This window comes from Apteryx mantelli, chromosome 3, assembly GCF_036417845.1.
Source record: "Apteryx mantelli isolate bAptMan1 chromosome 3, bAptMan1.hap1, whole genome shotgun sequence".
In the NCBI taxonomy this organism is placed as follows: Eukaryota; Metazoa; Chordata; class Aves; order Apterygiformes; family Apterygidae; genus Apteryx; species Apteryx mantelli.
This window is the reverse complement of record NC_089980.1, coordinates 90,140,169-90,153,969: the sequence shown is the minus strand read 5'-3', so window position 1 is coordinate 90,153,969 and position 13,801 is coordinate 90,140,169. Positions and strand designations below refer to the sequence as shown.

The 13,801-nt window shown below is 37.5% G+C and overlaps 1 protein-coding gene across 1 annotated transcript in view; it reads right to left on the bottom strand.

Moving 5' to 3' along the window:
* The window catches only part of BVES (blood vessel epicardial substance), a 32,922-nt gene that overhangs the window by 13,751 nt on the left and 5,370 nt on the right, over positions 1–13,801 (bottom strand). The window contains 5 exon segments of the mRNA XM_067293922.1: positions 588–696; positions 1,672–1,859; positions 11,031–11,155; positions 13,500–13,661; positions 13,664–13,732. Coding sequence (XP_067150023.1) covers positions 588–696; positions 1,672–1,859; positions 11,031–11,155; positions 13,500–13,661; positions 13,664–13,721 — 642 coding nt within the window. The 5' untranslated portion in view covers positions 13,722–13,732.

Genomic DNA, 13,801 nt, shown 5'->3' with positions numbered 1-13,801 from the left:
TTAATGTACTGGTATAATTACACCACTGCTCAATATTGTTCCCCATAGGAATGTTTTTATTCAAAATAGCATTATGTCTTTCAGTTAATGTTGCTTTAACAACTTTCAAAATGACAGAAGCATTAATATGTTTAAATAAACATCAATTTCAAACTATTAGTGCTTGAATCTTCAAAATCTTTCATTTCAGTAACACCGAAGATTACTCTAAGTGCAGAAAAAGACTTTTTCCTTTTTTTGTTTTTAAACTAGTGAAGGGACCACTCACATCATCTCTTTTTCCAGTAAAAGCTATCTTTTAAATTATTTGTCCTGAATAATATTTTAACACAAAATAAATTTGTGAATAGTAAAAAGAAAGAGGGAACAGAACAGCTGGTCGGTGGACACCATCATAGTATTGTTTTGCAGCATTTCATTTTAAGTTATTCTTGATATGGGCCATCATTAAACATCAGTACTAGAAAGCTAGCAAAATTATGCAAGCCAAATAGTTCACTGTTGATCAAACTTATACTATGGGTACTAAGCTGTTTTTTTTAATAGCTCGTTAGTTCATATCGAGTGACATTTAAATCAAAGTGTACCTGGAATTTCTCACCCCGATTCATCTGAGTTGATCGAAATTCAGGAGAATCTATAAAGGCACAAGGGTAAATATTATGCAGAAAGTGTCCTCGATAAGAGACCTTCATTCTGGAAATAAAAATGTATGAATCAACATTTTAAAATCATGGAGGTTGAATAACTTAATTTAAATTTGAATATGGTTATTGACAATGGTAACGCAGAAGGTAACAGGCTAAAATATGTACATCTTCTGGAATTTCAGCCAAAGAGCTAACCTGTTTTCTGTCTAAACCTCCACTGATTCCAAATAGAACAGGCTACCAGCCAATTTTAGTTGCCTGATGTTGTGTGTATTCTCAAAACATTGCTTTTCAGAATGAGAAAGGTCTGAAAGGTAATGCCATGCTGCCAGAAAAAAAATCAGGCTTCCTTTAGAAAATCAGCTTCACAGAAATGAGCAGCTAATGACTTCAGAGTCAAGGAAAAAGGATGAAACCTGATGGCACTGTTGCCACCCACAGAAATTGGTTAAAATATTGGCCAGAACTTAAGAGCTTCATGATTACGGTCTAGCCACGGGATTTTATGAATCAGGCCCTTTCCCATCTGTGTTTTGCCAGCCCCAGGACAACGCGCCTGCCTCTTTCTGCTTGCATCTATTACTTGCAATGAGTCAATTTCAAGAGGCCTCTTGTTTTAAGTTCCACTGAAGCATAATTTTTTTCTCCTCATGTAGTGCTTTTTAACCTTAAAATCCAAGTATGCACTGAGAAGATGACTTAAGTAAGACTTCAAAGAAGTTTCTTGCTTGTTCTGGAAGACACTACCTTTGGTATTACACAAATATAATCCCCATTAATATCAACGTGGCTGCACACACAAGTGGAGGCATAATATGCTCTCAGTAAGATCCATCACTATCAGTTGAAAACAGTGTCACAAAAGGCTATAGACCTTTTAACATAACATAACAGCCCATACGGGTAGCCCATAACATATTACAATCAGTAACATTTAGAAAGCTAACAAAAAACCCCAACTTTCTAATGTATTCAGCCATCACCCAATACATAAGCTGTTCCCAAGCTTTATAGAACCTACTTCCCCTTCAGCAGGATGCTTAGTCTATCATCAACTGATGTTTTATCCTCTGCAGCATAAGTTTGACCTGTCTTTAAAGTCTGAATATTGCAGAATTGTCCAGTTAATCTTTGGAACAGATCTGGAGGCACATGGAGTGGTTCAAACATTCTCTTGTAGAGACTGCTAAGCTCCTTTTCTATCTTAATCTAGAATACAAAAACAAAAGACATCAATAAACACAGATGGATTAGTCAATAAAAAGGTAAGACTGCATGGGTGTTGTAGTTGCTATGTCTTTGTTTAAGTTTAAAAAAGGAAAGAACTGGTAAATGTGTGACATCCATCCACAAACGCTGTCTATGAGAAAGGGACCAAAACCTTAGCTAAAACTAGGATAGAACTCTTGGCACTTTAAGATGCTATTCCATGCAAGTGGCATGTTAAATCAGTTACAAGGAGTATTTTGAGACTTCTGTTGATGTAACAGCAAATAGAACTTGGGCCAGAATAACACAGAAAAAATGAGGCTACTTGCATTTTTCACACCACATCCATGTCTCATTCTGACTATCTCTCAGACTCTCCTGGGAGCACCTTTCATCCCTTACATTCTTGGCTCACTTGCAGCAGAAAAGCAAGACTATGAGTCCTGAAAAACAATACCATCATACTGAAACTGCACGTAATGAGGGAGGAAGAAATCAGTGCCAGCTGAACATCCCACATCTAGGAGCCCACCCAAACTCAGGCGGCAGCAATGGAGGAGAGGAAGCTGGCTGAAATCCCAAGCCTGGAAGTCTTTCCTGAATGAAGGCAGCAGGGAATGAGACAGTGTCCTGACCTCCCCTAAAGCAGAGGCAGCTTGAACAGAAGCCTGCATATTTGCTGGGAGGAAAACAAGTCAGAAAAAGGAGCATCAGATAATGAAAAAATAAAATACATATAGAACAGAAAACATAGAAAAGCAACAAAGAAAAGAGGCAGAAAGAAGGGGAAAGGAGTCACCACTTCAACAAATCAGAACATTCCACATTGACAGAGTTTTCTAGATTTTTTTGTATTTCAATGTTGAAAATAGGGGAGGAGAGAAGAGGCAGGCACAGGAGTAATTTTTCAGCTGGACACAGCCAACAGATGTAGCCCGAGAAACTGCTGGGCACCTTGTGGCTGACAGAGGGGGAGTTCCAGAACGACTATGGGAGTATTCAAGGCTGCCTGAGGCCCATGAGGGCCTCAAACTGTCAAGCACATGCTATTCCTTCCCTAAGGGAGTATTTTAGGAAAAAAATATTTTCGAGAGCCTATGAGAGATATGTATTCTCCATCAAAAATCGGCCCTGAACTGCTCTTATAGTGGAGTTACGTGTGTGTATGAAACAAAATGAGGCGTAACAAAAGTTCTTGGAAAAAATGACAATTTTTTTTTGTAACATTTCAGATTTATTTAAATCTAGAACAAACTGAGCTGAAGGAGAAACTTTCTAGATTTACGAAGCCATACTTGTGAAGTATTTTACCTACAGCCTCATTCACTGGATGCAATTCAGCCCATATATGGGCCACTGAACTCCAAGGGAATCACTTCAGAATGACAATCAGGTAGAGATGGTGGGTTAATCCCACAACAGTTGTACACAGTTAGTTACTAAATTCCTAAATAGGAAGAAATAAGGTAGCACGTGACCGTGACATTATCATTTCATGAGTTCTCAGCATTGCAGCCTTATTTTTCATAAAGTTCAACAAAACAATACCCTAAAATGCAGTCTTCACTTTTTTACCCAGACAGCCTCAAACCATGAAAAGTGAAAGCAAGCTTATAAACCATTGCGATTTTTAGGCAGACTGCAAGTGAAACAGACACCAATGTCTATTTCCAAGGGCTTAACAAGGGTGTTTTTTTTTTTTTTTAAACAGGCTTTTCACAAGAAAAGTTACTGTGAAAGCACTCTTGAGAACTTTCTTTGCCTTCCCTACAGCTGAACTTAATGCTAATTTTGTGTACAGTATCTAAGTGCATTTACCCTGCCCAACTCTATTAGGCTATTGAGTTTGTTTGATTTTTTGATCTGTCCATACAAAAGTTTCAATTGAATGTCAAGCCTTCTCAAAACACTTAAATGGATCTTTTTGTTTCATTACTTGTCAATATTCTGTTAGATGTCTCCCTCCACCTCCTATAACACCAGTTCTGCCCCAGAAATGTGTCAGGACAGAGATGAGAAGGGCTTGAATGCAAATCTTCAGGCAAGATTAACAATAAAGTCATTTGACCTTGAGTTACACTGGTTTCACATGATATCAACTACTAATTACATCTTTCACCAGTGACTACATTTATATGAAAAGGAGGTTTTGAATTTCTGTGTGTTTCTTATGCCCCAGTCTTTAACACCTCAGAGGACTTCTATGTGGGCAAAACGAGGTTAAATTTAAACTGGCAAAGGATATTGTATTGTGCTGGGGATTGCCTTGAACCGCTTGATTTCAGAGTATGTTCCGCATAACCCTAAACTTAGAAAACAATTTGTTCTGCGCATAGGTTCTCCAGGAATTCCCTTCTTTGTAACAGCCTTAACAATTTCATTTGTACCTCTTTCTATACATGATCCCTGCAACTCAGAGAGATTAATTCCATTCTCAGATTAACATATAAGTAGCTCCCAAGACTTTGTAACTCCAAAACAACAAATACAGACATCAGAACAGGATTTGGCCGTGTGCTAACACAATCCCTTAACTAGCACATGATTTAAATTTCACGATCTTTCTCAAATGTACAACACTTATGGAAGAAAGCAGGCATAACCACTTTCTTAAAGAATGATCAGGTTGGACACCATAATATAGATCTGCATCTATACTTTAGATGGTCTCCCTCAAAACACACTATTCACTCTTTACAAGCTCAGTTGACTACTGCAGTCAGGCTTGTGGGTCATATTCCAAATGAGCCATATGGGTAGGTGTAATGTTTTGTTTTGCAACGGTTGAAATATTTTGGGATCCTGCCAAAATTTCTAGTCAGAGCTCAGCAGAGACACTGACTAGAATCTCTTAGCTGCCATTCAGACTAAAAAAGCCAAATCTGTAAAGTTCCAAGGAGCAAAAACCACAGAAATAATTTTCTGGTCAGAAGAGAAACTCGCTACTATTTTGCATGCTCCATTTAATAAAATAAATATTTAACAACTGAAAACATCAATTATTCATTTTGTAATATGACTAACTTGTAGTCATTCTTCCATTCTTTTCTCTCCTTAAAAATGTAATTTGTGAGGATGACTAAATAAAATTGATTTTGAGATGGGCAATAGTTGCTGACAGAAAATCTCATTCAAAAATGTTTAAGAATTTCTCTTCTGTATTCTCTAGTTTTCTCTAGAAAAACATCCTTAAAAAAATCCTTCAAGTTCATATAAACACAATGTGTAAGACAGCTAAAAAGACACGTGCAACCACCAGGCATCACACTTGAAGTCTATAACAGGGAGACTACAATATGGAGAGTCATCTATCTTTTGGAATATTTCCCTGTTTCCATTTAATTTTCCCCTATTGTTTAAATTCACATGATTTATGAATTCCGGGTATCACTAGATATTTAGAGACCAGTCTTCAGAGAAGCTGGGCACCTGCAGTTCCCACTGACCAAACCCACAGCAGTAGAAATACAAACCTTCTGAAAACCAGATCAGAACCCAATTCTCTGTTGTGTTACATTTAGATTAGCATAAAGGGATTTGAATTTTTTCCTCATGCTGCTAGAAAGCAGAGATGAAATGCCTCTTACCTAACTATGACTAACTAAAGTTAGGTCACTAGTGTAAAATAGTTGTGCAGGCTTGTTCTCTAGCCAGTGGAAAGGGATGGCACTAACACATCTTAAGACAAGTGTTAGGTAGCTGGGTTGAATCATGATTTGGAGGTACCTGTTTTTACTGGCTATAGAATCAGCCAAGACAAATAGGTTAAATTCGGAGATGGATGAAGGGAGACAAGATGACTCCAATTCCACATTCCTATTTCATAAGGTGAAGCTATTGTCTCAGAAGCAGAGACCACAAATAAACCTTTGCATTCTTTGAAAGCGCTCATAATTGTTAGACTTTATTAAATGCTTCCTCTCAGGGGCTTTTAATTTCCAGGAGCTCTCATGTCCTGAGCTTCAGTACAAGTACCACAAAGTGACTGAGACTACGTAGGAAAACAGTCAATGATTACGCAGAGCATTTCCCAGTTAAATGTATTTGATAGTCTTCCTACATTTTAACATTTCTTCTTCCTGCATATCTGCATCTATGCTGGTGGTTCAAAAGATTTTACTTTGTTCTCTATCCAGTAATACGGAGAATGTCAACATGTACTCATTTGTTTTTAGAGCCAACAGAATTGACACATTTTAAGAAGGCTCTTCAGGTAGTAATTCCAATCACATCAGAAGGAGAAGGTCTAGGAAATGTTTGTATGGAAGACTGTTCCTGCAAGCTTCTTACTTCAGTTCAAGTGGACATTTATCTGAACTAAGTACTGTAAGCTTCACCACTATGAGAAGTATTTTGAAAGAGAAGTGTGTGTACCTACAAAGGCCAGGGTTAAATTACCTATGACATATATGTCAGGAAGGTTTTGCATGTCCAAGCAAGAAAGAGTAAACTTAAAATCTGTCAGTCGCGTCACATTTTTTTGTTCATGACATGTAGGAGACTGTATTTTGATCATGGTGGGATGTGTAGAGTTAGCACTTATACGCATGGAACTATTTTAAATATGGCTCACTTCAACTACTTATTATCTATCATTCATTAGCACAATTGTAAGAACTCTCACTGTCCAAGACAGTTTTCATTATACCTTTCCAATGTTTTATTTTAGTTTCAGAAATTTTCCTCATTCTTCCCTATGGAACAATACTACATTCTGCCATGGACAGAAAGATACAGTCATGAAAGTCTTATAGGGACAGAGGTGAAATGAGTAGCTTCATGTTTAGTGTAACTTCATAGACACACTACCTTAAGTAAAGCATGAACTCTAGGCTATGATCTGATACAGAGAAGGGAGTCATGCAAGGATCTAGACAGATAAGAGGGTAAAGAAAAGAAAGAAATCAGGGTGGGGCGGGGGAGGGAAACACCACCACAAAGACTACCTTAACATTGGTGGATACAAGCTGAGCACAAGATCTTGGTCGGGCAAGTACTCTGATGATGTTGTATCCAAGTCAGGACATGGTCAAGCATGAGCCTACAATGTGGTAGGCACTTGACCCAAGTGAATGCTAGACATATTAGCTTGCCTCCCAGTAGGTATCTAGCCTTGTTGAGTGCTCCTTCTATGTTCCAGCATGAAGTCAAACAGCCCAGTCTACAGCTGAGCCACCTGCAGCACAGGTGTCAGGAGCTGGAGCACAAGCTAGCTGTCTACACTGCAGGCACAACTCCAGCCCCCTGCCCAAGCCTTGCTCTCCTCTGGTTTAAGAGTCAGAGAATCAGGAAAGTGGCTCCCTAAACAGTTTCCAGACCATGGATCAAGTTGGGTGCAAACTAAACAAAGCCATAGTCTTGCCAGGATACAAGAGCTAATTACATAGCCCCTGATGAGAAACAGATACTAAGCTTCTCATTATGCAGGACTTACCTAAAACTAGATGGTTATTCCACACCACAGTGTTTCTGAACTAGCTGTTATGCATCTCAACTATTATTCACTCCTAGAAGTTCTGCTGAAATTATGTTCCTTGAATAAAACTTCTAATGGAAGAAAATTAAGACTTATCATACACTAAGTTCCCTTTTAGGTCTTCCTGAAAAAGAAAAAAGTGTGTGTGTGTGTGGGGGGGAGAGCTTAATCTGCATCATCTCATTGTTGACTCCTAGACATGAACTGAAAACTAAAACTGCAAAGGAACTTGTGTGTGTGTGTGTGGGGGGGGGGTTTAAAACTGCTGATTTTTAAAATAATAACTGAAAATCTATGTGTTACACCTAATCAACTAAAGTAGTGTAATATTTTTCATGTAAGATTTATAAACAATGTAATTTCTTAAACCTAATGGAAAGAAAAACATGGAAGTTATTTAGGCCTTAATATACTAAGAACCACCACCACATGGCTAGCCTATTAGAGCTAATTCTTGGCTAGGCTTTAAGTTGTAAAGGTCATATAGCATCTTCAGTTGGTAACCTTTGGATGAGTCTGTGCTCCATATTAGAGGAACACTGTTGTAGGTAGAGCCCTTCTTTTGTTTGAACATATATAAGTAGATCTACTCAATTCATCAACCTGTTGTAGACAAATGCAATTTAAGCTTCAGCCTTTTTTATATGCTGTGGTTGCCTAAGCCTACAAGTACCTATGAACTGTTTGTTCTGTAGTTGTTTTTAGCTGTGCAAGTAAAGATTTCAGCTTTCCTACCATCTCTTTCTTTCACTCATTTCCTTTTATTCTTCCTCCATTGACAATTTGCTCTGCCCAACTTGAGCTGAAACCCTTAAGTTGCACAGCATTTTAGAAGTCCACAAAAGTCCATTTGCCCATGGTCCCTCTAATGTCCTCCACATAAAACTCTAGTTTGTTCTGTATAAGAACAGCTGTGGTTTTACAGTACATTTCTGTGGTGCACAAGCTACTGGAGGGCAGTATCAGATATATATTGGATTCTGCCGACATTCCACAGCTCAGTGGGGAAGGTATACAGAAACAGAGCAAAGTTAAAAGCAGACCTCCAGTCCTTCCTTTCTTATTTGGAGGTAATTTTCTACCAGCTTTAGGTACTAACAGTTTAAGCCACATTTCATGTTTTTAGTTTTTCCTTCATTTAACCTTACCCATAGAGTACTTCATCCATGACTATCTCTGTAGTATCCAAATGCTTACAAATAATTCTGCCAACAAATTTACTAGATAATTTTGCAGAAAAATCTGGTACTTTTACATGAAGACTATACTATAATGCACTAAAAAAATCCAACCTATGCATACCATAAACTATGTTGACAATTGTAATCACAGAAGACAAGAGTTTTTTCTGCTTTATTCAGTACCGCTTTACACATTGTAAGGGTTTTTTTTGTTTTTTTTTTTTTAAACCTAACCACATCAGTGTGTCTTCCTCCCAAGATGCTCTTCTATTCTCTAGTAATCTATCACTTAGCATTATGGAAAGCACTGGATTGGTATGAACTGGAGAACCACTACCCATGTACGAGGAACACATGGCACAATTCACTTTCAAAAATACAGATTAGTTTTAAGGATTGTTTTCTGGGAAATTAGTTTACATTAGCTGTGCACTCCTAACCTCTGACTTTGTTGGCCATTTTCTGTCACCCTTGACAAAGGACTAGAGGTCTCAAGACCATATTAAAAGGCTAAGACAGTGGGTGGGTTGAAGGGAAACAGAACATGCTAACTTGGTGTCTTCACTGAGGGAAAAGAATGCAACATGAGTTCACCTCATATGAAAAGACCAGAATATCCATATGCAAAATCTACCTCAAAACATAAATGTCGAATCTGACCTCACTGGTTCTGCACTATCAAAACTGTTATTTTGTGTGATGGTTTGGACAGCATGGCAATGGCCGAGTAGCAGAAATGCAGTGCAGTTTCATGACGCTATTGTATCTTGATGATGACATAAGTGGATTGAACAGACTTCTAAAATAACAACATTAGCAACACAAACAAAAGAGGAATTTACCCTTTAACTGGGAAGATTACTCTCCGAGAGGCAGAGAGTACTTTAGACAACTAGAAATATTTACTATACATATCTAAATGTCTAGTAGTAGAGCAATCTAGCTAGTTTTAAACTATCCTCTAGGCCAGAGAGAGGTCAAGCTTTATGCTGCCTTGACAGGAGAAGAGGAGGCTGCCAATTTCCTAGCTGCCTTCTTGCACAGGCTGCTTTGATTTGGTGAAGAGCTATTTCCAGCCTTTTTTTTTTTTGTGTGTGTTTTTTTTTGTTGTTGTTGTTTTGGGGTTTTTTTGTATACCAGCTGTTGCACACTTCTGGAATGCGTCAGATTTTAAGCAACGGCAGAGTTATTCTCCTGAAAACCTGATAATCTGACCCAAATATACTCCTGTAACCTTTGCATTACACATTTTTTTGCCTTAGATTTTGCAGACTGCAGAAGCTAATATTAACATTAATGAAATGGTAAGTGTTCAAAATATTTGGCTGGTATATAACAGCTAATATTACATTAAAGATTATCTAGTTTGGATGTGCATATACCAACAGAAGGCCAGGTTGTTAATCATTTTGCAGAGACAGAATGTAATTCTGGGTGAATAATAACAATAAATACAATAAAAACAATATACAAAATATAAAAAACAATAAATTAGCTTTCTGTTGGATATATATTTACCTGAAGGCAGGGAAAAGAATCCTTTATTTTTGGTATATATTTCAAATATATTCTCAGGATGCATTTGAAGAATGGTATTCCAATACACTATTTTAAAGGGAATAAAAGAAGTTGCAAAATTCCCAGATATGGCCCTCAGACTCAGTGAATGCACAAAATTGGAAAACAGGAAAGATCGTCTTGCTTAATATTGCTCTTCCCACATCTTACCCAATTTTCCTGCTCATCTCTGAGTCCCACAGATGTTCAGAAAAGGGAATAGCATCTCATTTATCTTTCATTTGCATTTAAAGGGAATATGGCATACAAAACATACGGGCCAAAGCACTTGTGAACAAAGCAAAGAGCATGAAGGTTGTTTATAGATGGACATTAGAATTTGTTTCTATGTTGAAATAATAGTCCATTTGGACACTTACAATCTATCAGTCTCCTTCCAACCACAGAGAATATTCAAGACTTAAAAGTCAGGTAAGAAAGTTTGATCCCTCCCAAATTCCTAATCTTAAAAAAATTACTATCCTAGCATGCTCAGTTTGAAATATCTTAGTAGGATTTTATTTCAGAATGTGTACATGCATGCACTCTTGTGAGCGAGAGGGTGGGGCAAGTGACACAAACCACAAATACACACAGAACTCAAAACTAAAATAGTATTTTTGGTCTCTGCCATGAAACTATATAACCCCTTCCTTACCACCAGAACAGCCCAAATCAGTCAATAGTAACTTCTGAAATCCACATAGGTTTTAAATATATATGTTTTATATAGTTTTAAATAACATGAATTTCAGGAAAAAAAAAAAAAGAAATTATGTACTGAATCAGATTCGGCTAAAAATACTAATGGTCTGGTTCTTTACTGACATAGCTGAGTCAGTTAGAAAGAACTCCCTGTGTAATTCATTGATAGGTTTGTCCAGCAAATATGAGCTAAACTTCCTTCTTCTTTCATCTTACTAAGTTTTGCTTATGGAATTTAGGTGTTATACATACCGGTCTGCTCTTATACACTAGGTATATAAAATGTAAAAGGTTGACAACCAAAAAAACAGAATTCCAGATCATTATGTCCAAGGCACAACGGTAGAGCGTAGCCCAAATGATGAACAACGCACATCCTGTAAGAATTAAAATAGCAAGTTAAACTTCAATGATCAATAAATACATTCTTACAAAGCTATCAAGAATTTGTTCATTGACAAGGGGTACAATTACACTGGAAAGCAATGTATTGCTACAAGCTTTACGACAGTTAGGCTCTATTAATCAATACATGTAATGCTACTATGAGCCCCTCACTAAAACACTACAAACAGGCACTGACAGCCCCTCAGCAGGCTGGGCTGCAGCACAGGTTTGCAGCGCTGAAGGAACAAGAATTCAGATCAGGACTGGGGAAAGCTGAAAGGTGTAGACCACGACAGTCTGTTACTAAAATGAAGGAGAGGTGGGATGGGGGAAAACTATCTTCAGTACAGTAAAAATTAATGAACCCACAAAACTTTATTACTAGTATTGTATAAATTAGACAAACAAGAGCAGAGAAATGAACCCTCATTGTCTGTGTCAGGAACATTCATATCTAATTAGTAAGCACTAGTTGCAAAAAAAACTCCTAAAGTCATGCACAGATATTTTTGAAAAACGTAAAGGAACTGCTGTCATTGCATTGTGACAAAAACACAGCAGAAACCAGATTTCACTTGTATGCCATCAGAGACAAAATTTCAAATGCTTTCTCTTTTTTGGTTACTTCACTTTGAATAGTGACAGTTGTTCTATAAGATAAGGCATGCTATATAATTAGGAATACTATTTTTAGCGTATAAAGGCTATATTTATGAGATGATAGATTACGCATCAGTCAGTCTATCCCAAATAACTGTGAACAAACTGGCCAAATTCAGCCACATCTGACAGAAATGTAGAAGTCACATGTTTATTTTCCTGCAAGTTTGATGCAAACAGGAAGACAGGCAAAGGGAAAAGGTACCAAATTAGTGTCCTTTCCCCCTTTCTCCCTGAAGACAATGCAAACTCAATATTTATCTATTCCGCCTGGGTTGCTGACTAGCCAGGCAGTATTTATATACTAACCAGATAATTAAAATGTGGTGTCTCTTATCAGTGGTTTGATTAGACTAAAAGGGATAGGAGAATATAATGCCCGAAAGTATTCAAGAGGGGTGATACTGTGGAGCAGCACATGGCTGGGGCAGGGACACTGGCACGAAGGACGTAAATCCACAGGAAACCAAGCTTCATTACTTCTGCTGCTCACAGAATATATTTGCTTCCAGCTGCCAACTCAGCTTGAAAAATTCTGATTCTGTATCTGTTTCTCAGTTCAAAATGCAAAAAGACCTAGAGCCCAAAGCAGTTAAGCTCTGCATGTGCAGAACTCCCATTGTTTTTAAATGAGAACTCCACAGACAAAGGTCTTGCAATGCTGAGACCCTTGGTCATTAGTTAAGTCTGTTTTGATAGATTATCCTATAACAACTGTAAAAAAGAAATGGCAAGACCACAGAAGTTCTATCATACAGCTGATACATACTTTTACACAAATAAGCATTCTCACTTAAAAACCGTTGAGCATCCTCTGTGTTGTGATACTAGTAAGTAACACCTGGGTTTCTACAACATATCTTCCTTACACTGTAATGACTCACATTTCTTTTTCATTCAATCACAAAGACTTTGTTCCACACAAAGTACAGGGACTTTGAAATAGCTGTGGAACTGCCAGAATGCTACAAATTAGACCATGCTTGCTTAGTCTCAAACATGCCAAATTTAGTATTTCCTCTGAAATAAAATCTTTTTTGCACCATGAGATGACAACAATGGTGGAGGAAATTTGACCAACTTCAATGAAACCCAGACTTCACTCTATACTGAAAACTACTATTTCTAAACTGGAAATTAAAATAACACTGAAGAACAGCAAATGCCATGGGTTTGAACCCACATTTAAAGAACACATGGGGCTAGCCATTACATTAAGCTTCTCGAGGAAAACCTTATGTATTACAGACGCACTAAGCCAGTGTACTAGCCAATGCACAGTCCCACTATTTACATGAAACCTAATACTAAGGTCTTAATGATCCATAGACTTAACTATGATTCAGAGCCTAACAAATTGTAAGCAGCCAGTCAGGTCTGACATAAATGAGTTCCACTAATTTTTGTGTCAACACCTACGTAAGTTTGAAGTTGTCAATTTTATTTTCACAAAATTTTAAGAGTCTGAATAGATATATAACCTTTTCCATATAATGTCTATCAGGGTCAGACTTATGCTTACATCAAAAACACCTTCAGCAAAGTACAATGACCATGAATATATGCTGGAATTTCACCACAAACTGAAGAGACCAGAAGAATGCTTTACAATGTTCACTAACTGCTATTTCTACTTCATGAAGGTTGTAAAGCTCTCCAGAAAAATTGGCCTACCTATGGTCAGCAGGCCTCGTAGAAAAATCATATGAAGATTTAGAGTAGTTGGAATAACTAGTCCAATTGCAAAACAAATATTTGCCACATGGAAAACAAGATGATGAATCTCTCTCCAGTTTTCACACACAGTCTCATTGAAAGGCACAAGGGTGGCATTTTAAAATCTGGAACAAAACCTAGGGGAGTAACGGTGAGGGGGCTAATTGCCGTGGTATTCATCTTGAAGACTCCTGTAAAAAGAGAGAGAGAAATGATCATGTATTAAACTGAAAAATATTAGACATACATAAGGATTTGTA